We start from the raw sequence: 22,277 nt of genomic DNA, 5'->3' as shown, positions 1-22,277 counted from the left end.
ACTACTAGGAGGAATGGGGTTTCAACAGATTCTTTGGGCGTTGCTGCGCGCACACGCAAAACTCCAGGAATATCTCCGTCTACTGGACGAAAACCCAGCGTATTGAGCAGCTGTGGTCCTCCATCCCGGCTGTCGCCTCAAAGGCGTAAGGAAATCCGATAGCGATCTAGCCTCAAAAGTTGAGGACATAGTCAGTAAATACTGGAAAGAGAACTACGCGGATCCAACGCCGCCTCCCATCGATACGCCCATGTCGGGCGCCGATCACCAGGACACAGCCCCACGATCAAGGAGGAGACGGCAGCAGAAGCGGGAACCCAGACGCACGATATACGACGCGGACTATCCGGAGGAATCCAGCGATGAGCTGCAGCGATACCTCAATATGGAATGGACGGAATTCGGGCGGGGCGATGATCCGCTCAAATGGTGGCAAGATAGGCAGGAGGAGTTTCCCCAGCTTCACAAGTTTGCCCTTGACGTGCTCTCGATCCCGGCAACGACAGCTGAGTGCGAGAGGGTGTTCAATCTGGCAGAGCCGGCGATGCACCGTAAGAATAAGCGCAGATTTGAGGCAACTCAATGCCTTAAGCACTGGCTATTAGACGATTCGAGTGAGTTGTGGCGGTTGATAGAGGATTTGGAGATCGACGGAGAGGTTGATGATGCAGTCGTTGGAGCAAGCAGGTAGGAGTTGTGGAGGCACTATTTCTTGTATTTTGACTAGAGCAAATCACATGTACGAAGAATATCGTCAAATAAAATAACTTAATAAACCATCAAATCAAATCAAATCGTTAAGGTACCTATCAAGAGAAACCCATTCGTGAGTCGTTAACCATTTCACCGCTCCCTCCGTCATCAAACGTCAAGAATTCAAAATCTATAGCTTGGTCTGGAGACACCATAAATTCGTTGACTCGTTAGTAAGGAAAAAGAAAAGAAATACTTGAATCATTCCATCAGAGCATATCTCATCGCTCTCAACCTCTTTGCCCACCCACTGTCTCTGCCCTGTATCATTAAGTGCCTATATTAGGTTTTGTAGGCAACTAGACGGAAATTAAACCTCCTTTAGCGCATGCCCAAGCATCCCCAACAACCCGCCCCTGGGCTGCAACAGCCCGCCAAAAGTCTGCGCGAGTTCGCTAACGAGCGTCGGGTCCGGATTTCCGAGCGTCCGCCACGCGCCGCGGATATGCCAGTCATTATCGTCGCGCGGGAGGTACTCGAAAGAGCCTTGCCTTGGGATTCCGCTAAGCGTATTAGTATCGTTGTCGAGCGGTCGGCCAGAAGGATCGAAACGGTCAGGTAAGTATTCGACATCGCCATCATCAGAGGCCGGCGATTGGTCACCACGTCTTCTGCGTCGTTGGACGCGTGGACGATCATAATGCGGTTCCGAGCCCGACCGTTGTCTAGAGTTCCGGGGTCGGGTAAGACGAGCAAGCTCTTCATCAACAGCATCTTCATCTAGTGGTCGGCTAAGAGTCCGGCGATGTCTTCGGAGAGTTTGAGGGGACTTGGGCGATAAGGGGCCGAATTTGACTTCCTTGGGGCTGGGAGAGGGCGAACGCGATCGCTGTTGGTAATTTAAACCATCTAAGGGCAAAGTCAGTAGGTATGTTTATATTTAACAGTCTACCTAGCATAGACTTCTTGTAAGATAGAATATACTCAAGGAGACGCACCCTGCTCAGTAGCCGGGCTCCGAGAGGCATCGGGATGGGATTGGATGTCACCAGAGCGTGGACGACTCACATTTTCTGGCCCGGGACGGTTACCCGAGCCTGGGGGTGGGGGCCCGGATGGTGGAGGTCCAGGGGGTGGCGGTGGGAGGTTCATGGGAGATTGGTTTATGTAGTCGCGAGGGTCATATGGCTGGTGCGGAGGGTAGGCGTTGAAATTTGTTGTAGATGGGTTAGGATGATACATGAACCCACCAGGACCGGCTGGCGGTGGTCCGGTGGGTTCCTGAGGCGGGGGAGGATAATAAGCACCGCCTGACGCATGAGGCGGAGATGGTGGCACCTCATCGCCATAGTAATATGGATTTGGCGCTTCTTCTTCATAACCTGTTTTTCGTTAGCCTTACGAACTCACACTAGGAAGTAAATCGTCCATACGCATTCGTTCACGGTCACGGGACCTTCTGGTTTTTCGTCTTTCCCGATTCCCGTCTTCCCTATCAAGCGAGCGATTCCGACTTCTATCTCTGGATTTACCTTTATCTTCCCGATCCTTTTCCCGATCCTTTTCTCTTTCTTTGCTCTTCTGACGGTCGTTATATTTCTTGAGGCCTATCGCGGCAGCGGCAGTGCCAAGCCCAGCAGCTGCAACATCACGGAGCGTGCTCCGACTCCTCTTCTTACGTGTCTCTCGATCAGATGTCGCGGAAGTTGACCGGCGACGATGGCGAGTGCGGCGTCGTGGTTCTCCGCTCGCCGACTCGTGATCCTCGAGAGGTTGACTCCCGTATTCAACGCCGGGATAAGGTACCAGGCCTAATTCTTTATCAGCCGTGGAGTCTCGGGAACGCGAATGGCGACTAAGAGACCTGGAGTGGGATCGGGATCGGCTCCTTGAGTAGCCTCGATCATGATCTCTGTCAGAATATTCTTCATCTAATTCCCTATCATGTTCGCGTTCTTTCTTGTCGTTATGGCGATCCCATATCTTGCTCGCTGCAGCGCCGGTCAACCCAGCAGCTGCAATTTCAGCTCCTAACCAGAGTTAGAGGTAGTTTTAATAATATGATATCATATAAGTTGTTACTCACCTGTCCTGAGACGAGACTTCGACCGAGATTTTCCGCGAGATTTAGATCTGTAGTGCTCCACTACGCCAGCGAGAGCACTGATGAATTCAACAGTCAGCGATCTGTCATCTAGAACAATAACTATTCGCCCACAATTGAAACAATTAAGGAAGCTAGATGAAATAGGTATTGTCTAAGATATGTAACACTTACCTTGTCGCTAGAGCTGCCTTGGCCGCCTTCGAATTCGACTTGCTACGGCTGCGGGAGCGGCGCGATGACCGACTTGGGGACCTCGAGTAAGAATCCGCAGAATACCGACGCCGCGCGCGTCCACGGTGAGCTTCTTCTTTCTCGATCTTATTGTTTTGCATATACTTCAGGCCACCAGCGACAGCAAGAGCAGCGGCACCCTATAAACGCATCAGCATGAATCTTCCTACGCGGCAAAGAACCGGGTAACTTACGATCGCTAAGCCAGTTGCTAGCCTACTGCGCGACTTGCTACGCTGACGATGGTGGTGATAACCGTCGTCATAGTCATCTTCGTATCTGTCGTCATGTCTGTCTTCGTACGCGCTCTTGGCACGACGCATAGCTTCAGTGCCCAAAGCACCCAAAGCGGCACCGGCAAGAACCTTGCGGCCTCGGTGTTCGTGGTAACCGGTATCCTTGTTACCACGGCCGGATAATAGGGCAGTAAGACCGGCACCGGCCAGGGCACCTTCAGCTAGATGACGTTTTTTGTGGTCGGCGCTTGAACTACGGTCTCGTCTTATGATGGTTCGCTTAACATAGTAATCTTCGTCATATCCGTCACTTTCGTATTCTCTCTCATCACGGCGTCGTCGGTGATGCTCTTCCTCCTCTCGGCGTGGCGGCGCGACTTCGCGGTGTTCATCTCTTAGGACGATATATGTGGGTTCCTGACGTGGAAGGAATACAGGAGCCGGCGCAGCAGCTTCGTGGATAACAACCTTCTGCTCGGGAGCTTTTTGACGAATGATAACAGGGGCGGGAGGTGGGGAGGGTGCGGCATAATACTCGACCTCTTTCCTGTATCGCTCAACATCGACGTCACGCGGCGGTTCCCTTTCTTCGACAACGCGGCGTTCGACCTTCCAGTCGCGCTCTCTATAGTCGCGAGAGTCGTCTCTATGTTCTTCCACAGTCTTTTCCTTTATTTTCACGTCGCCGTCGCCGTCTCGGCGCACCACACGTTTATCAAGGCGGACGTCCGTGTCATCCCACGGATAGTTTTGTCGACGGTCCCAATAATTGTCACGGGGTGAGGTAGATGTCTCCTTAATCTCCTCGACAACTCTAGTGCGAGAGTGTCGCTCAGGATACTGATCCCGTTCCCGATCTACTTCACGCTCGTATTCGAAGTCTCTGTATCGGTCGGGCGGATCGAAAGCCGATCTCGGTGGATCAGGGTAGGGAGTTCTTTCAATACGGCGGTCGATGCGATCGACTTCTACCACCTCGTCGGGAGAGCGACCTTTGTGGGAATGAGAATATCTTGATCTGCGATCATCATCTTCCTCATAACGCTCGATGCGATCTCGTTCCACAATCTTATTACCAGACTTTCCGCCAGCAACCTTGTACCGTCTTACGGTCGTACTTTTGTACTTCTCGTCGTCGGACGAGGGGCTTTCATCTCTTGTATAGCGCACATCGCGCTCGCGATAAACTTGTGACATGGATGTCGTCGCGAAGTTTCAACAGCTCAATAGCCAAGCGACAGTGACGTCACAAAGCTTCGATGATTGATTTCAAAAGATATGAAATTTATGAATGGGAATGGGTTATGCCAGGGAGAACAGGCAATATTTCTAAGTAGACTGTACTAGTAGTAAAGATTATATATTTTCTCGGCAAAGAGAAAAAAAGTAAGAGGCTGGTGACGATGATGTGGGATGATGAATGGCGTCACGCAGAACTTGTAGTGCTGAAGTTGGGCCGTGAGGGAAGGACCGGGAAGAGCGAGAAGAGCGAGAAGGGCGCTGAGCAATGAGCAAATGCAATGGGTAGGCCGGCAATGGGCAGATGGGGAGGATCTGTGAGTGATGGTTGCCGAGGGGCGCCGTAAATGTGACTCTGTAAGTCAGCCCAGCCTAATTCGTTACTTGGCACACGGAGCTTTTGTGGAGGGGCAGAATGGCGCAGATGGCGATGACCGAGAGAGACTTTGCCCCCGTGGCCAAGTATTTAGTCTTTTGGATTTCCCGGTTCTTCGACAGTTTTGATTCTGGGTTTCTTCTCCTTCTGGAATAACTGAATAAAAATCGCAGTTTGCTTGTGCTGCGCCGTGACGTGGTGTAATCTTGCAATTTCTATTTCCGCCAACTTCCAAGGTTATTCTGTTTGTTTGAGATCCGGGCAGGGACGAGACCCTCTTCAGCTTCGATCTTCTCTAGTGCGGGGTCCTATCACCTACATGGGTTCAGTTGGTTCTAGAAAACGGAGAAAAATAGCACAGCCTAGTCAGCCCTTTTTTCGATGTTGGTCATAAAAGTCCTCAAATTGCCATAGTTGGTAAATTGTCCCATTCAACATTCTCGTAGGACTTACCGCAATACATTGGTTTGGACCTCATATGCAATAATGCTGATGAGTTAGGCAGACAGGTGATTTCCGATGCTGATTTCAGATAACGATAAGAAGTGAGACTTTTTTTTCTCTACCTTGTGATCATTGTCTGAACTGGGCTGTGATGGCTTCCTGTCTCGTTTAGTAAAATTTAATTGGTGGCAGAGAATTGAATGCGCAGCTGCAGCCTATACCCATGCAATCTTTGATCCCGTGGGTGCTTAGTTAGCACTATCGAACCTGCAATTCTCTCTGGCTCCTTCCGAGATATTCTTCTTCTCTTTCGTGCCTTCCATGAATTTCGAATCTCGCAAGATCCATGAATACATCATAATACCACTCTGTATTGTCATGACGTTATCTAACGTGAACATTCAATATTCTCCATTCTCGTGTTTTCCAAGCTTGAAGTACGAGACGAACCAAGACGAAGCAAGACGAACCACTTAGTTCGATAAGCTCCTAGGACCTAGGCCCTAGAGCTGGTAGAAAATGTCGTCATTTCTATCCATCTTTTAGATACGAGCCGGAGGGGGAGTCTAGGCTCCTAGAAGTTTAGAAGTAACCAAGGCAGTTGGCCATTCGACTTCTTAAGTGGAACCTGCCACTAGCCGTTACAGCTAGATGGGATAAAGTTTCTTTCCTTTTTTCTTTTTCTTGGTCGGGCTTCCCCGCGCATTTATCATTCTCAAATGTCTCCATGTACATATGTACTAGCCTGCACCGCCACAAGTTGCGGCTTAGACGCCCTTGTCAACTGCCAGGTGGTTTGTAAGGGCCACGTTCTTCGCTTCGCAACCCTCCCCCTTTTCAATGGCATTATGCTCGGGCGAAAGCTACAATAACTGGTTCCACAACCCACATCTGAAACGAAACAAAACTTGCATTGGTCAAAGAGACTCTCTTGTCCTCTCGATATTATTCATAGTATTATCTTCACACGTAGGCCGCCACGTCTTATGGAAAAGGGAGGCTTAAATCTCACTTGACTTCGCCGAACTACTCGACCACAACAGCCAGAATGGCTGAGCTATTATGCTCAGCTAAGCTTACTACGTATTTCACTGGCACAGCCAGTTGGACCAACTCAGCATAATGTTGAGCCACCCAGAGCGTTATGCTGGCCCACAGTATATACGCTCGATCGCGTGAGACCGCACAAGGCTCGCCTAAATATCAATTCCCTGTCTAGGTAAACGCCTATGGACATAATCACAGACTAACTCCGGCAGATCGGTCCCCATCCCTATAACCTAGAACCTCTGTTAATTAATCTGAGGTACCGACTTAACGGAAACATAGATATCCATGAAGCATTCAAGCTTTCTTGAAGTTATTAAGTTCCACGACATATTTTGACAAGTCAATAACTATCTGTCGGACAGTTCACACCGATAAATTCGCATTAGAAGTCGACGAATTTACCTACCTTCCTTAATAATATTCCTTGTTTCGTTTCGTTTCTACAAGGCTGTCTTCCACTTTTAATGTTTCAAGAGTTGTTGTGTTACGTACTTGGGTTAGGGTTGTATATACATAGTACGCTCATCCGATGTTGAAGTCTAGTTGTGGTGTGGACGGATCTCTGTTCCAGACTTCGCCGCATTTGCCAAGGAAGATCCGACTCGGCTGATTCGATATGTTATGCATTCAATGGTCCATTGATCTCCGTTTCGATGTCATGGCATCTAGCCGGAATTGCTGGATCTGGAGAGGTGATCCGATTCTAGTATGCCCATATGCCCTCGCCTATAACACCAACACCTATCTCCCTCTTAGTCTATTAATACCTCATACACACTAATGCCCTGGTACCATATGCACTTCTCATCGTATGTAGGTACTTAGGTACTTTTATCTCTAATGGAATACTATTTGCTTGTGAAGTAAGTAAACAAACGAAACTAACTCTTCATCGTTGACATCAGTATGTCCACATCTATTCGACTATACCCACCAAACTATATTTTAATGATATACTACCAAGATGTAGATCATTTTTCTGTCTGTAACTCCACAATTGCACCCCGCATTTCCCAGATCCGGCACTCGATGGCATTCTAGTCCCTCTAACGTTGTGATTTAATCCGAGTTTAATCTGTACCCGTCCGCATGGTCCAGGAACGGGATAAAATGGTTAAATTACAACCACAAGTTTAAACATCTCATCTCAACTACAGAAATTTTAGAAATACCATGATCAAGATCTGATCATAGGTTCTTTTTACGTCACAAATACTGCGTTCAGGGCTGGGACAAATGGCATTAAGCTTACCTATATCGCATCCCAACGCTTTAGATGACGCGTCAAGTGTCGCATCAGTCGCGGACTTTTCGGCGGTTAATTCAGGAGATAAATTGCACTTGTCGATCTATAAACATTTCAAGATGACGCTAGAACATGTTAGACTACGCGTCGGCAACAAGTAGGCTGAAGGCGAGGCAATGGTTGTCCCTCAATCGGCCAACCAACACCTTGTAACTACCATGTGGCTTTACTCCTTTGAGTCTTGGCGAGGCTTGTTCCGCGATGTCTCCACGTAGCTTAAATCGGGCCTTGCACAAGCCAGTCCTCCGCCAGTCTTGGGCAACGTGCCGGAACTGTGTTGAGATGTCGTAGCTGTGGACGTAATGGGCTTGCGTCGAGGAGAACCTGTACTAACTTCTAGTTAAGCTGCCGAGAGCTTTGCCCCTGACTCATTCCGGGCGTGGATCAGCATCCGGCGGCTCTTCGAAGGAAGGGGTGTCTCCGTAGGGTCATGGAGATTCAAAATCGAAAAGGGAATGTCAAAATGAGTATATATATCTTGCTCGAGGACCTCATCCTTCTTCATCTTGTTCATCTCATCACCCAGATCTCATCATCCAGAACAGAGTCAAGTCACCACTCAATTCTTACCTACCTAAACATCGCACCTTACAACATTCAAAATGAAGGGATTCGTTGCTTTCTTCCTCCTCGGCCTCGCCATCGCCGCGCCTGTCGCTGAACCTCAGGAATCAGATCGTATGTTATACTCAAGTTACACCAACCTAGCAAGCGTCTAGGTAAACTTGACAAGAAAAACTAACATCTCTCTTCTCAGTCCCCTCTGGCCTCCCCTCTGACCTCCCCTCTGGCTTCCCCTCCGGTTTCCCCTCCGGTCTACCTTCCGGCCTACCTTCTTTCTCTGGATCTGACTGTAAGAAACCACACCGTTATCGTTTGTGCGGATATGACTAACAGGATCCAAATAGTCCCTCAGCCTACCGGCTTCCCTAGCGGTTTCCCAACTGGCTTCCCCAGTGGCTTCCCAAGTGGTTTCCCTGGTGCCTCTGGCCGTCCTCGCCCTACTGGTCGGCCTAGCCACTCTGGTGGTCCGCGTCCCACCGGAGGCCCACGTCCCACTGGCGTCCCTACCGGTGCTCCCAGCGGTTTCCCTACCGGCAGCGACTGTATGTCCCCTTAATCTCCCTCGTATGCTCAGTCTCTGACATGTGAATAGTCCCCGTCCCTACCAGCTCTGCTTAAATATGCTCCGTGCATAAAGTGTACACTAGGTTCTTAGCGGCCCGATAGGGGTGATGTTGCAAGAATCGCCCGCATTGATGAAATGAGTTCGGGGATTATGTTCATACAAGGGCCGAAAGGATTCAAAAAAAAAAACTAGGATTGGACGGAATGGGAATGAAACTTAACCTTCTAAATTTACAAGATCAGACAATTAACCAGGGTATTTCGGTCCCGAGCAATATTCTTGTACCTATTCAATTCTCTAGTTGAACTAGATTGTTACATATTTGGGAATATACGGCGTTTTGCTTCTTACACCCTTTCAACGCGATGTCTTGTTTTGCCGGTTATATCCTAAAGGGGTGGTTAACTGGGGCAAATCCCCCTGAATGATTGGCCTAAATGGTGAGAGTTCTCTCAGGGTCCGTAAAGAGTAACTGTGAAGACATAACTGGGCTCTCATTGGTCATTATGGCTATGGTTGCAATCGGGTTATCTCTTCAATACCCCTATCCCCTAGGAGGGTAGGTGGATTGGTGGTTGAGGAAAGAGCTACACCTGAGGTTAGTGTACTCTAGATTTTCCGCAACTTGCAACCACCCTCAAATCCTAACTAATTCATAGGTAAGAGATGCTCTTATATATATATAACGAAGCACTTGCCTTCAAACACGGCCCGTACATGCCAAGGGAAGGAGGAAGGTAGGTAGGTAGGCACCTAGGTAGGTAAGTACGTTGAGCATGAGTGAAAATAAATGCCATCTATTGTCAATTGAGATAGATTCATCTTGCTAACCCCTCCACTAACTCCAACCTCTTGGCCGCATCTTTTCAATCCCTAAACATCGTTACCCTCGTACAGAAACTCGTATTTTGTAGCGATTATTATCCTATCTTTCATCTCTACTTCTTTTCGAGGCCCTACTGGACTCGTATAGGCTACGAGTTATCCATAGTCGAAACAAATTTCTGTTTCGTCTTCATGATTTCCCTTGGCGTATATCAATCACTCCGTCACTAGTCGATTCGGTGACGGTGGCAGGAATTGCGACGAATGATCAAGGACTAGCCGTGGTTTTGTGCTAAGCAAAACATCATCACCATGGAGTCTAAACTGAAACTCATGCTGCATCCCAGCAATTCGGCCCCCTCGTTGAAAGAGACGACAACTCGACCAGAATCAGTCGGTTCTGCAAGATCGAAGGCCTCGTCATTTCGTCATGGGTTATTGAAGACGGGTGCTTCTACCGACCAACCAGCTAAAGATTCACCAATACCTCCGGTTTTGACGACGGGTCGTCCAAAACCGACAGGAAGAAATATCACTATGAGGCATAGGTTTTCAAGCGTGTCAATTCCGTCAAGAAGATCATCCATGGCTAATGTCGAGAGGCGAAGCGAAGGAACCCTTATAATCGATGAGACTAAACGACCTCATGTGGTGTGTCTTGACCCTACGATGCACCCTCCAGACATGCACGCGGCAATCCATCATCCTGGCTTGGTCACAGAAGCCGACTTTTGTGATGCTGGGGTCGCCATTGAGCGCGACTCGCCGATCATAACACCGCCAAGCAGACTCTCCCCTCTGTCAGATATCATCACAACTGCGCCAGTCTACCGCATTCTCTCGGGAGGAAATAGGCATGAAGGTGTAATGGATGTATCTGCTCATACTCACAAGCACCATAGCTCAGCTGTCAAAGTCCGCCCAGCAACTGGACTTCTTCCTAAGGCTGCACCGCACGAGGGCCACTCGAACATCTCTAAGGTTCGACCTGCTCCAGAGAGCAGTATAAACGAGGTTATACCTGATGAAAAAACCCCAGTTGAGCCAAATGTCATTGAGGAAAAGCGCAATATTACAGAGCATCTTCAACATGGTCATAGTCTAACACAGGGGGTCAGCCCATCAATGGCTCCCAGCTCTCCTTTGAGCTCTGAACACACTTCAAATCATGAAGGTCATATTTGGGTCCAGAAGGTGCAGCCTTATCATGAATCATCAGTTGTGTTATTCAAAACAGAAGAAAGCTCGTTCCCAAAGCTGTCTGTTACAAGTAATGACGAGGATTCGTCAAAAAGCACTTCATACTGGGGCTTCCTACCAAAGTTAGGTGAAAAGAAGGACAAGGTGTCTAGTGTCGTCGATGAGCCGTCGATCCATACACCTTCACAGCCGGAGCTTGAAGATAGGCGCGTAACCCCACCTGTCTTGAAAGATAGAACAGTGGCGACGGGTCACATTGAAAATAAGCCTTCGAGCCAATATTCAACCTCTCAAAAAAGCTTCGATGTCGTCTCTGGAATCATCCCAAGGTCGACCGAACTAATTGACAATCAGGAGAACGACCGCCACGGTAACGAAGGTATGGCACTACTTGACAAGGATTCCAACAGTAGTCCTTCGCAGGTAGGAACCGGCCTTCAAGATGATAGAGAAGGAGGAGTTCTATCGACAACATCGGTTTCCCCCACCACTCATCCACGTCGTGTAGAGAGCGAGGGCGAGAAGAGTGAGCAGGAACAGAACCTATCGCCCGAGAGGAGTGACCCCTGGCGTGCAGGCGCATGGCTCCGTCAGTTTCTTGGATATCCCGAGTCGGCCGATGAGAACCTTACCCAGTTACCAGAGAAGTCCCACCCTCGCCATGAAGAGCATTATGACTATCCCAATGACATAGTCGACGAGATCGCATCCAGAGTGACGACATTCTCAGAACAGAGTGCAGCAGATGCCGGAACTATGGATAAGACTATGCATAACCTCGAACGACTACTTAACGAAGCACTGAATCTCGCTGGTGAAGCGAGCGAGCGTGATCATTGTGAACATACCGACGACGGGAATCTTCCTAGTCATTTGCAGAACACATTTGAACTGATACAACCTGATGTTCATGAGCATTTCGGAAGTTCAAGTGAAGATATGCAGGAACCTATACTTACTAAGGCACCGCAACATGCCTTCGTAGGCGGGGTTGAAGGCTTCGGGCATGGATGCGAGGCCTTGGCCTCAAGGTGGACAGATCCTCGCGGGTTAGTTAGACCTGATATGCGCAGCGGCAATATCGGACGATCATCATATTCTACTGGGGCCCCTAAGGAACGAAGTGTTCATGACCGGCGGAATTCCAAGCGAAAGCATACAAGTCGCGAGAAACGTCAGCATGTCTCCTCTGACGATAGCCTTTTGCCAATGCCACCTCCCGATAGCGAAATCAAAAGACAGTGTCTGTCTCCAATGCCTCATGCATATGATGAAGATGATCCAACGGGAGTGATAAAATCTCATGGCAAAGACGTCCCCAATAGTCGAGAAGTCAGGGAGTATATCCGTGTCTTCCATCATCCTCCAATCACATCTCGAAACAGCTCTAGAAATCTTCGCGATGCCTCGCCAGAAGATGACACTAAACTTCGTCGAACTGATACGTATCCTGGAGTGCATCGCAGAGACGTGGACGTATGTAGCTTGGATGGCGGTTCCGATGAGGTAGACTTTTCTACTCAATACAATACCAAGGAATTACAAGATACCGGAGTCCCAGGCTTCAGAAGGCCTAGGCATCATCATAACCAAGACTCATTACCGGCAAAAACTAGAGCATCCCCGAAACAAACAGCACCCAAGAGACATCACGAACTGCGCAACATAAGTCTTCACAGAAGGTCTCACGTCAGTATCCGGGATGGGCAACGATTCAGTCTTACCAAGTCTGTAAAACGACAACCTACGATTGCCCGTGACTGGTCGCCCATCCGCAAGCGATTTGTTGCTTCTGTTGCGTGCTTGAGTACTGCATTGATCGGTATCTTGGTTGGAATCTATGCTGGTCTAGTTCCATCAATGCAGTATTACATTGCAGACTTCAACCACTATACGATCCTTGGAAACGTTGGGATGTACCTGGGAATGGCGCTTTCGAATTTCCTATGCTGGCCGTTGCCATTGCTACATGGCCGCAAGCCATACATCGTATGCAGTTTATGTGTAGCTATGCCGCTACTTTTCCCTCAAGCTATTGCAGTTAGTGCTCCCAGGTCTCCATACACAAGTGTTTGGAGGTGGGCACTGCTTCTTCCCAGGGCCCTCATGGGCTGCGCTTTGGGATTTGCCAACATGAACTTCCATTCAATACTAACCGACCTTTTTGGGGCATCTTTGATGAGCAGCAACCCACATCAGGAGGTCGTTGACCGTTACGATGTGAGAAGACATGGGGGTGGCCTTGGTGTATGGCTCGGCGTTTGGACATGGTGTTTCATCGGCTCATTGGGCGTCGGCTTCCTAGTTGGCGCTATAGTCATCGACAACCTACAACCGTCATGGGGGCTCTACATTAGCATCATGCTTATTGCAGTCGTCCTTGTTCTTAACGTTCTCTGTCCTGAGGTCCGACGATCAGGCTGGAGACGTTCCGTAGCCGAAGTCAGGACTGGTTCAGCAGTATCCCGAAGAGTAGCTCGGGGTGAAGTCATGATGCATCGAGTCAAGGATGGCCCTAAATGGTGGGGACAAGAAATGTATCATGGAGTAGCCCTGTCCCTCGAGATGCTTCGGCAACCTGGTTTTGTTATCATGGCACTCTACTCGGCGTACATATATTCTCAGGTTGTTTTGGTCATTGTCGTAAGTTGATCTGGCTCCTTTCGAACCTGCGTCCTTCGCTGACACCCGAAGCTTCTGGGATCTTTGACCTCCAGATACTACCGGTTTAAATCCACATACGTGGGAACCGCGGTGTCATCTGTCGCAATCGGTGCCCTTTTAGCAGTGCCATTCCAGATGGCGAACCTCTTCTCTCGAGCGCGCTCTACGGGCCCGCTAACGAACAGTATGACCTTCGACAAAAGGTTGACATGGACCTCACATCTCGTCCGAAGAGCCATCTTTGTCATTGTGCTCCCCATCGCCGGCATCCTCTATACCATCGTCTCCTCTGGTCCTCCCGTACATGTCGTCTTCCCTTGCATATTTGCATCTATGATTGGATTCTTGTCATGTCTTGCCATAGCTGAATGCAATGGTATGCTGATGGAGGCATGGGATACGTCTGACCTCCAACCAGGGATGACCGGTCGCTCAAAATCAGGAAAGGATACTATTAAACGGACCAATTACTCTTCTTTCCCCCGAGTTACTGCTGGATGGAACCTTATCCACAGTGTTGGTTTCATAGCAGCTGCGGCTGCAACTTGGGTTGGCGGCATAGCTACGCGAAGTCTAGGACAGAGAGCTGCAACAGGAGTTGTAGCATCTGCCTTGTTCTTACACTCGATTCTACTTCTCGGTGTATTTGCTCGGTTCAAGCATGTCCAAATCATTCCCAACTCGAAAACCTTTGAGATGGACAAGTGGACAAAGGAGCGAAGAGACAGTATCCGCCGTCGCGCCTCTGCCATCGCCGCCGCCAAAGCCAACGGTCTCCAAGACGTTTCCGAGATTCCCGAGGAAGACGTGGGCTAGAGACCCATAATTCTTGGTAATCCATCGGAGAAATTTCGTCGTATGAATATCCTTGAGATAGGTTCTCTAACTCGATGGAGTGAGATCCGCAAGAAGAACCGTCTAATCGACGAAGGTGCTCACTTAAACAGACAGCTAGTTGATCTGGCTCGTGACGAGATTGGACGTCGGGGTAACCAAGGGGCAGAGAGATTCGGGGAACTTGTCCGCAAAGTGAGCAAGAGGAGTATGAGGAGCAGACGCAGCCGCGACAGTGACGAGGATAACATCACGCGAGTCGAACTCCAAGATATCGGACCACTAGGGCCACCAGGAGCCGGACTCGAGCACCACCATACCGAATTACCTCCTGAAGTATATTTTGAGCGCGAATGCATCATGGGCCAGACTTTGCCGGAAGAAGCGGAGGAAGCCCCATCCACAGACAGCGGATCAGGTGATGATTATGACGCAGGCCACTTGCAAGAGCACTCCTCTCATATGACTTCCAAGGTTCAACCATACGCCGGTTTCAGGAAACCAAGCCTACGAGGCGCTAGGGCTGGCACTGATGACTATATGATCGACATGGAACTTGCTCGGGGTGAGCACGCCTCTCATGCGGAAGCAAAAGTGAAGCCTGCCGATCCAAGGGGTTCGGAACACAGGGAACAGCACGGTGCGCATATGACAAGCAAAGTCAGGCCAGCCGATATGGAATTTGAGAATCTAGCGCAAGAGCACAGGGCTCATATGGACGTGAGCAAAGTTAAGCCGGCAAAAGTGGAATTTGAGGATGTTGACTTGGGTGATAGATCTGGTCGCAGGGATTCGAAGACGAAGCAAGACTAAAATGGATCGTAGGTAAGGAAGCCATTGCTAATTCCGGAAAAAAGTAGAGAATGAAATTACCTATATACACACAATCAAAATTGATACCTAAGTATATTCAACCTTAAACATTTTATTGCTTAGAAGTGCCGCAAAGTGAAGATGCTCCAGTAAGAAATAATTGAAAGTGCGCTAGAATCTTGTTATGATCCTTTGGGAATACCCCGATTACACGATATGTATGACTCGATATGCATATGTACGTATAATTTGAAACAAAAGAAATATCTCTTCTACATATAAGAGTAATATCATGCAGCTAAGGTGGACACCTACTAATGAAGTTACTGATAAGTGCCTTTCTGAGATAAATTCAAGGTCTTCGATCTCATTCCTATCAACACTACACAAATGTAAGCATCACAGCATATAATTGGCTCTTCGGACTTTATGATGCATACGCCTGGCGCACCTGCTAGATCGGGTCTAGCAACCAGCGTTCACTCGACTTTCACCCACAACATCTAATCAAATCATCGCATCCGAGCCCCAGGCGACCATAGCAACGGGCGCGCACACCATGAAGCTCTACGCCATCGGAGATCTCCACCTCAGCTACGAGTACAACAGGAAGGCGCTCGAGGAACTCGCGCCGCACCCGGAGGACGGGCTGATCCTGTGCGGCGACGTCGGCGAGTCGGCCGACCACCTCGAGCTCGCGTTCCGCGCGGCGAAGCGCAACTTCAGGCAGGTCTGGTGGTGCCCCGGCAACCACGAACTGTACACGCTGGGCTCCTCGCCGCGGCCGCACCTGCGGGGCGAGGCCAAGTACGCGCGGTGCGTGGAGATCGCGCGCGAGCACGGCGTGCTGACGCCCGAGGACGACTTCGTCGTCTGGGATGGCGAGGTCATCGTCTGTCCCGTCTTCACGCTCTACGACTACAGCTTCCGGCCGCCGGATGTGGCGAGGGAGGACGCGCTGAAGTGGGCTGAGGAACGCGATACCGTCGCTACCGACGAGTTCCTGCTGCATCCGGACCCGCACCCGTCGCGCGACGAGTGGTGCCGCGTGCTCGTGCGCCGGTTCGAGGAGAAGATCGAGGAGGCGAGGAAGGCGCACCCCGGGTTACGGACCGTCATCGCGAATCACTGGCCGCTGAGGGAGGACCTCGTGTTCATCCCGCGCGTGCCGAGGTTCAGCCTCTGGTGCGGGACGACGCTGACGAAGGACTGGCATACCAGGTTCGATGCCAAGGTCGTGGTTTCCGGACACTTGCACGTGCCGCGCACGGATTGGAAGGCGGGTGTCAGGTTCGAGGAGTGCAGTCTCGGGTACCCGAAGCAGTGGCAGGATGTGAGGACTACTGGTAAGGATATAAATGGCCTGCTCCGAGAGATTCTGCCCGGTCCGCCGCCGCCGCCGGGGGGCGAGGCGGAGATGAAGTGGAGGCGTTGGGGATAAGGGGGGTATGGTGTATATGAAGAAGATGACAAGGAAGAAGGGGATGAGTTATGTGATGTGTCATAGGGGTGGGGCTTTCACGAGGCAGGCCTAAGCTACGCGAATCATGGAAGATAGGAAAGGAGAGGGCATGGTCAATACATAGCCGTCGAGGCAGGCTCTACATGATAAATCATTCGGCAGGGACGGTTAGATTCATTGGAGCCATACTTCGTTAGAGGGTGCCGCATACACAGGGAGAGGATGGTCGGTTCATAGAAGCTCTCTATAGATCATCAACCAGTTCATGGCTTTTCTTCATACTCTTTTTTCCCAATTGATCACGTTGTCTAGAAGTATATGTTCTCACTCTTCGCTAAGACACTTAGGGGCCTTTAGACTTAGCTACTTCATGTTCCCCACGAGATTACATATTGGTGAGTTAAGTGCTCCGTAATTTATAGTAAATATAATATGAGCTGTCAATTCCTCTCGCATATGACATTGTCATCAAGTTCGCCTCGTCTATATCCGCATCTCCCCCCTAGGCCCCACGATCGTTCTCCTATAGGAGTGGACCGGTGGGTCTCCTAAATCTAGTCTCCTGCACACCGCAGGACTAGTCGAGGACGCACATCTCGCCTAGCTTAATATGCCTACTTAACCCTAAGAGAATTTTATGTGTCAAGTTCGGATTCGTCCGTCCAGCCTACTATAGACTGAGGATATCGGTCCTCCGTGGCGCAATTGGCTAGCGCGTCGTGAGTTCCTCCCCATTCCTGACGCCATCGTGGGTGTTGCCGTTGTTTACTAACTGGATTCGTATAGTGACTGTTAATCAGGAGGTTGACAGTTCAAGCCTGTCCGGGGGAGATGATTAAGTCTTCTGTTACTTTTTGCTCCTTGTGGCTTTAGGGTAGCGAGGTTTGGATGTCTCGATTTTAGTTTTGGAAATGATAAAAATTCTTCATGCCCCCACAAGGCACCAAACAGCGACTTGGGTAAAATACTTTCTTATATACCTCCTAGGACGGTACGTAACCTACACGTTACCAAGTAACATGTTATAATCCAGGTACCTACGAGTCCTTAGCTCAGTGTCTCATTAATTCTAGATACCTGGTCTATAGTGGTACTCGCGACATACTTAGGGACTGTGTACAGCCAGATGATATCAAAGAGCTACTTATTTGACCTGGACTTTTTTAGCACTCGTCTGTTGGTGATGTGTGCTAGGGCGTAAGACCCGCGCTACTGTCATGGACGCCTCATCAGCCGCCCCTGACATAAACGACAGCTGAATAATATTTGGGATTCGTAATGATATATAAGTGAAGCTTGTATTAGACAAGTTGAGGGAAATCAATGAACCAATACAGTTATCCAGCTTGATTTTGCCTCGGGATTTGAGTCCTCGTCCTGTCGGTAGAAGTAAGGGAGCCCCAGTCCACTGGTAAGCATATGTGCTTGACGCGTACCATATATCATCTAGATCTTTCAATATTCTTGGCAACCAGATATTTCTTCTTACCATGTAATTAATTGGAAAGGAAAGATGCTATGAGTTACATATAGCCGGCTGGCATTGGTAAACGAGAGATTCCGATAGGATCCCGTCTTTTCTCGACCTAAGCAAGGAGATCATTTTAGATTATTATACCTAGATTCGTCCTCATGAAATATGATTCCACAACTCTACGTAGAACTTAGGTAATTACTAGAAAAACCCGGATTATTAAGGTAGTCTTACTCTCAACCGGTTACTGTTATACATCCCCATTAGTGCGAAAACACCATTGTTGGTAGGTAGCTGGAAGACGATAGTTCGATAAACTCTTCGCATATAGATGCCTTGCAATACATATCCAAGGGCAATAAAATATGGCCACAGAATTTTCAGCTGGTTATATTCAAGCCACTGGCCCTCTCCTCGCATCACCCCAATCGCAAGCTGCAGCTAGATCAATCCTAGATATCAGGCACATGCAGGACTAGTAAAAGGCGTTATAGATGATAGGTACTCATCCTCCAAGAAGATTTCTCCTCTCACCAGGGGAGTCAACTTAAACTAGTGCATTATGCTAGATCGGGTAGTAGACCCCTATCGAAGTACCTAGCCAGTAGAATCACCCCTATTCGGTCATCCACCATACAGCGGTTTACCCTCGCCAATAACCGAATCTCGATAGCCTTCTTCTAATCCGGTAGGCATCTCCATCCTTCTGGTAGCTTTCCATGCAGAAACCGTCACGCTAAGGCAAAATCTGGGGCCATCCTTCTGGGTTACGCAGACGAAAACGGGGACGACGTAGCGGATGAGTCAGATTCGACCAGAGATGCAGCCACCGTCGCCACGGCACCACAAGGAGAGGACTGCAGGGCGCGCAATCAATCTGAAGCGCCGCGATCAGCTGGTCATGGACAATTCGACCTGCTTTCTCCGTCTCGCAAGGTTTCAACGAGGCAACATCCAAGTGCCGAATCTACGATGTGCCAAGGGACCATGTATCTTGCATGATGTCACCTACTAGTCCCGAGCGATGGGAGGTCGTGGTAGCTGGGTGGTAGTATGCCTTACCTAGGGAGATATCGCGCGTGGGAGCTGACGTGCGCATGGGAATAGAGAGAAAAAAAAGACAATTCTTGCAGCTCTTGCAGCCACGCCGTCTAAAGGCGGTCTCGCACGCTGTTTCCAATAAATCTACCTAGGTAGGTAGGTAGTTACCAGTTAGGTAGGCATTTTACTAGGTATTCGTGAGAATTCACCTTTCACCTGCCCAGCCTCGAACCCAGCCGAGGCAAACGAGCAGATATGTCATATATCAGCTACGTGTGGCGTCCTCTCAGATTGAAACCGGTGAGAAGGGGTCCCTTGAAGCAGATCGCTAAACGGCGCACTATGTCGAGGGCCGCTTCGGCACATGCAAAAGGACATTTCTAAAAAGATAGGATGAGATATCCGAGCAAGCCTAGAACGATCCCGTCCGGCCTACGGCACGCTTTCCTTTGCCACGTCCACACATCCGTACCTACCTACCTACCTACTCACACCGAAGGATGGGGGAAAAAACAATTGAATGATCATAGTCATGGCACAGCAGTCAGCGCAAGACTATGCGAAGGGGGACACCGCGTCATTCTATTATATGTATATGTCTACCTTCTATCTAATATAGCGTCAGAGTAGTAGGGGGGCAGATTGGCGGGCGTTCCTCCAACCACAAGCGCAGAAATCAGGTAAGATGATTTGAGATCCAGCGCCGGGCCATGCGGCCACCCGAAGAAATACGCATCATCCGCTTACGGTGGGAAGGATGTGGAAGGCGGGGATTGGCCGCGAGACTCGGCGAAAATAAAAGGGCTAAGGAGGAGGGGAGGGAATCAGATCAGAGAAAGGCGCCCCCTCCTGCAAGATTGCATGGAGAAATCAGAGATCGGGTCGAGTTGCTCAGGCCGAGAGGGAATTAAAAAAGTTAAATGAAACGACAGGTCTCTTTTTTTTTCTCCTTTAGTCCATCTTCCTTCACCGTTGCTCGTGGCTAGACCCAGAACAACTAGCTCGCCTTCTCGACGCCATTGCTTCTTAGATGGCGGGTTTTTATAAATATTGACAGGGTGATATCAGTAAAAAGCTTTGTGATCATGAGTATATAATATGGAAAATATTATCTTGTGTATCGAGGTAGGCAGCTTTCTTGCGGTTGCGTATAGTGTGTTCGGGGTTCGTTAGTTGATTGTCTCGGGGCGATTCGGTTGGCTGCATCTTGCCGTGTCTCCCTTGCTTAGCAGCTCGCTTCGAGACACAAGCAGGACGACTTAAGGGAGTCCCGTAGCATGCAAGCAATCCACGAGCTAGTGACAGCATCACCGAGGGTCATATTCAAAACTACGGGCCTACGGAAATGCAGTTACTTGCGAAGGTGATAAAAGAGTCGTAAATGCTAATTCTCGTACGTACTATTCTATGTGAATATCCCGGTCCCCATTCAGCGGGATCAGCCGCTGATGAGGCGTCACATGGAAAAATACCTCCTTAGGTTATACGCAATAAAGTCCTTTGTCTGCCCGAGGGCTAACTGCATTGTGTAGGTACCTAGGTAAAGGATTATTGGAGGATTTTTTTCTCTTCGCTTCCTCAAAGGGGCTCTGCTGCTGGAAGGCGATTAAAGCCGAACTTCTAAATAAGGCTGAAACGACTGTGCACGATACAGTGTCGTTAGCATCTTACATAATTACCTCCAGTGGTTGCACTGGTTGGAGCAGGACGGGGACCCAGAGCCGGGCAAAGTTATCACGATGCATAAGATCGTGATCTGGGATGATCTAGGGGACTGGGAAGTATGGATAAATTATATTGGCCTGGGGTCATCAATGTGTTTTGTACCCTCTACATTTCCCTGCCTGGTCCCGGATAGCCGGTGTGCTATTAAAGGGGCAATCATGATTATATTCCAGCATATGCAAAAATTAAGTATTGTCATCATTATGAAAAGTTCGCTATAGTCTAGGAGTAAAGGAAGAAAACCCTTACAGCAACGCCTACCGGCTATCCACGAACCTGGGTAGAAAGAGCATCGTCGGCGACTAATTTCTAGGACTAGTATCTTTTACTAAGTAGAACCGTACAACCCGATACACGGAACTGTGTGGTAGCATCCATCTCTAATAAGTGGTCTCGTACCACATATAGTTCCTAAAAACTAATAGAAGTGATTTGCAGGAGGTCCCGGACCAGTTGACAACACACGCCGTTCCTCGCTCTCGAACCTCTCAATTTCGTGGAAAGTGACAGGTAACAAATCTCCGCCGTAAGACTCTTCGGCTAGAGTACACAACGTCAGAGCCCGCCAGCCCCCTAACCCCGGGACGTGTTGGAAGCATGTAGATATGGATACAGGTATGGGTATAGTTATGGGTATGGAACATGGGTAGCTGGGTACGTAGTAGATAGATATATGCTAGGTACGTATGTATGTCGGTATGTAATAGGTACATACTAGCAATGGAAGTTCCGGGGAATGTTCGCTAGAGAAGAGTGCTAGAGAACATACGGCAGAAGAAGATAGGACTATTGTTTGGCCAGTCTCGCTTCTTCTTTGGGACCCTAACCCCAGGCGGAAAAAAAAATTAAAAAAATAGGCGACGTGGAGGTGTAGGCAGCGACATTAAGATGCTGGGTTGCCGGGTTAGTGAAGTCAGATCCTGCAATGCATCCATCTGACGGCAGGAGGAAAAAGGTCCCGCGATCTTATTCATCATTTCCTTCAAGGACCAGGCCACGAAATTGTCTGGCCTCTAGTTTGGTGGGCTGTTTGCCATCACCAATCCCTTCACCGGAGTTTGCTGCGCCAATAGGAGCTCGCCAATTCCATTACCCATGGGCTTTTGGACCTCTTTCCCCTCGCCGTGATAAACATGCAGTAGGTAGAGTGGGACCGTTAGTGATCGCCGGGACCAAGCCACAGCGTAGCATTCTGAGTTTCCCGAGCATCGCATTGGGAGAGGTCCATCGGCGTTTAGGTAAGGGAAGTTCATGTGACATTCCCAGATTCATTTGGTCTTGGCTTGACGAGCTTGGCGGCGTGGAAAGATTGGATTCCCACCCCCTATCGAACATACCTAGGTATGTACGCACTCGCTCACATACAAGGGTCAAGGGCCACCTACTCCCTGGACGCTGCCGCCGCCAGCCATTGTCTACCGACGAATG

The 22,277-nt window shown here is 49.3% G+C and overlaps 4 protein-coding genes and 1 non-coding gene across 5 annotated transcripts; 4 read left to right on the top strand and 1 right to left on the bottom strand.

Annotated features, from left to right (window-relative positions):
• Positions 1 to 1,063: 1,063 nt before the first annotated feature.
• Positions 1,064 to 4,464, bottom strand: F4807DRAFT_458421 (uncharacterized protein; the record flags this gene model as incomplete). The annotated part of the gene is made up of 6 exons (XM_048001206.1): positions 1,064 to 1,602; positions 1,692 to 2,075; positions 2,226 to 2,723; positions 2,780 to 2,856; positions 2,972 to 3,171; positions 3,226 to 4,464. 6 exons carry the CDS (start codon positions 4,462 to 4,464, stop codon positions 1,064 to 1,066), a joined length of 2,937 nt encoding a protein of 978 aa, XP_047856046.1.
• Positions 4,465 to 8,034: 3,570 nt separating this feature from the next.
• F4807DRAFT_392453 (uncharacterized protein) lies at positions 8,035 to 9,016 on the top strand. Its single transcript, XM_047995914.1, has 4 exons — positions 8,035 to 8,360; positions 8,440 to 8,535; positions 8,591 to 8,788; positions 8,839 to 9,016. Exons 1-4 carry the CDS (start codon positions 8,285 to 8,287, stop codon positions 8,862 to 8,864), a joined length of 396 nt encoding a protein of 131 aa, XP_047856045.1. The 5' UTR covers positions 8,035 to 8,284; the 3' UTR covers positions 8,865 to 9,016.
• A 932-nt stretch (positions 9,017 to 9,948) lies between these two features.
• On the top strand, positions 9,949 to 15,300 carry F4807DRAFT_450748 (uncharacterized protein; the record flags this gene model as incomplete). The annotated part of the gene is made up of 6 exons (XM_048000161.1): positions 9,949 to 12,342; positions 12,373 to 13,479; positions 13,531 to 13,852; positions 13,919 to 14,283; positions 14,317 to 14,994; positions 15,271 to 15,300. 6 exons carry the CDS (start codon positions 9,949 to 9,951, stop codon positions 15,298 to 15,300), a joined length of 4,896 nt encoding a protein of 1,631 aa, XP_047856044.1.
• F4807DRAFT_417987 (Metallo-dependent phosphatase) lies at positions 15,274 to 16,923 on the top strand. The gene is made up of 2 exons (XM_047997285.1): positions 15,274 to 15,529; positions 15,588 to 16,923. Exon 2 carries the CDS (start codon positions 15,707 to 15,709, stop codon positions 16,586 to 16,588), a length of 882 nt encoding a protein of 293 aa, XP_047856043.1. The 5' UTR covers positions 15,274 to 15,529; positions 15,588 to 15,706; the 3' UTR covers positions 16,589 to 16,923.
• A 376-nt stretch (positions 16,924 to 17,299) lies between these two features.
• Positions 17,300 to 17,440, top strand: F4807DRAFT_t55. Its single transcript has one exon. It is a non-coding gene; the product is annotated as a tRNA-Gly (tRNA).
• Positions 17,441 to 22,277: the final 4,837 nt, after the last annotated feature.

The sequence above is a fragment of the Annulohypoxylon truncatum genome (genome assembly GCF_022578515.1).
Source record: "Annulohypoxylon truncatum strain CBS 140777 unplaced genomic scaffold F4807scaffold_9, whole genome shotgun sequence".
NCBI lineage: Eukaryota > Fungi > Ascomycota > Sordariomycetes > Xylariales > Hypoxylaceae > Annulohypoxylon > Annulohypoxylon truncatum.
This window is presented reverse-complemented; position numbering and strand designations above follow the sequence as displayed.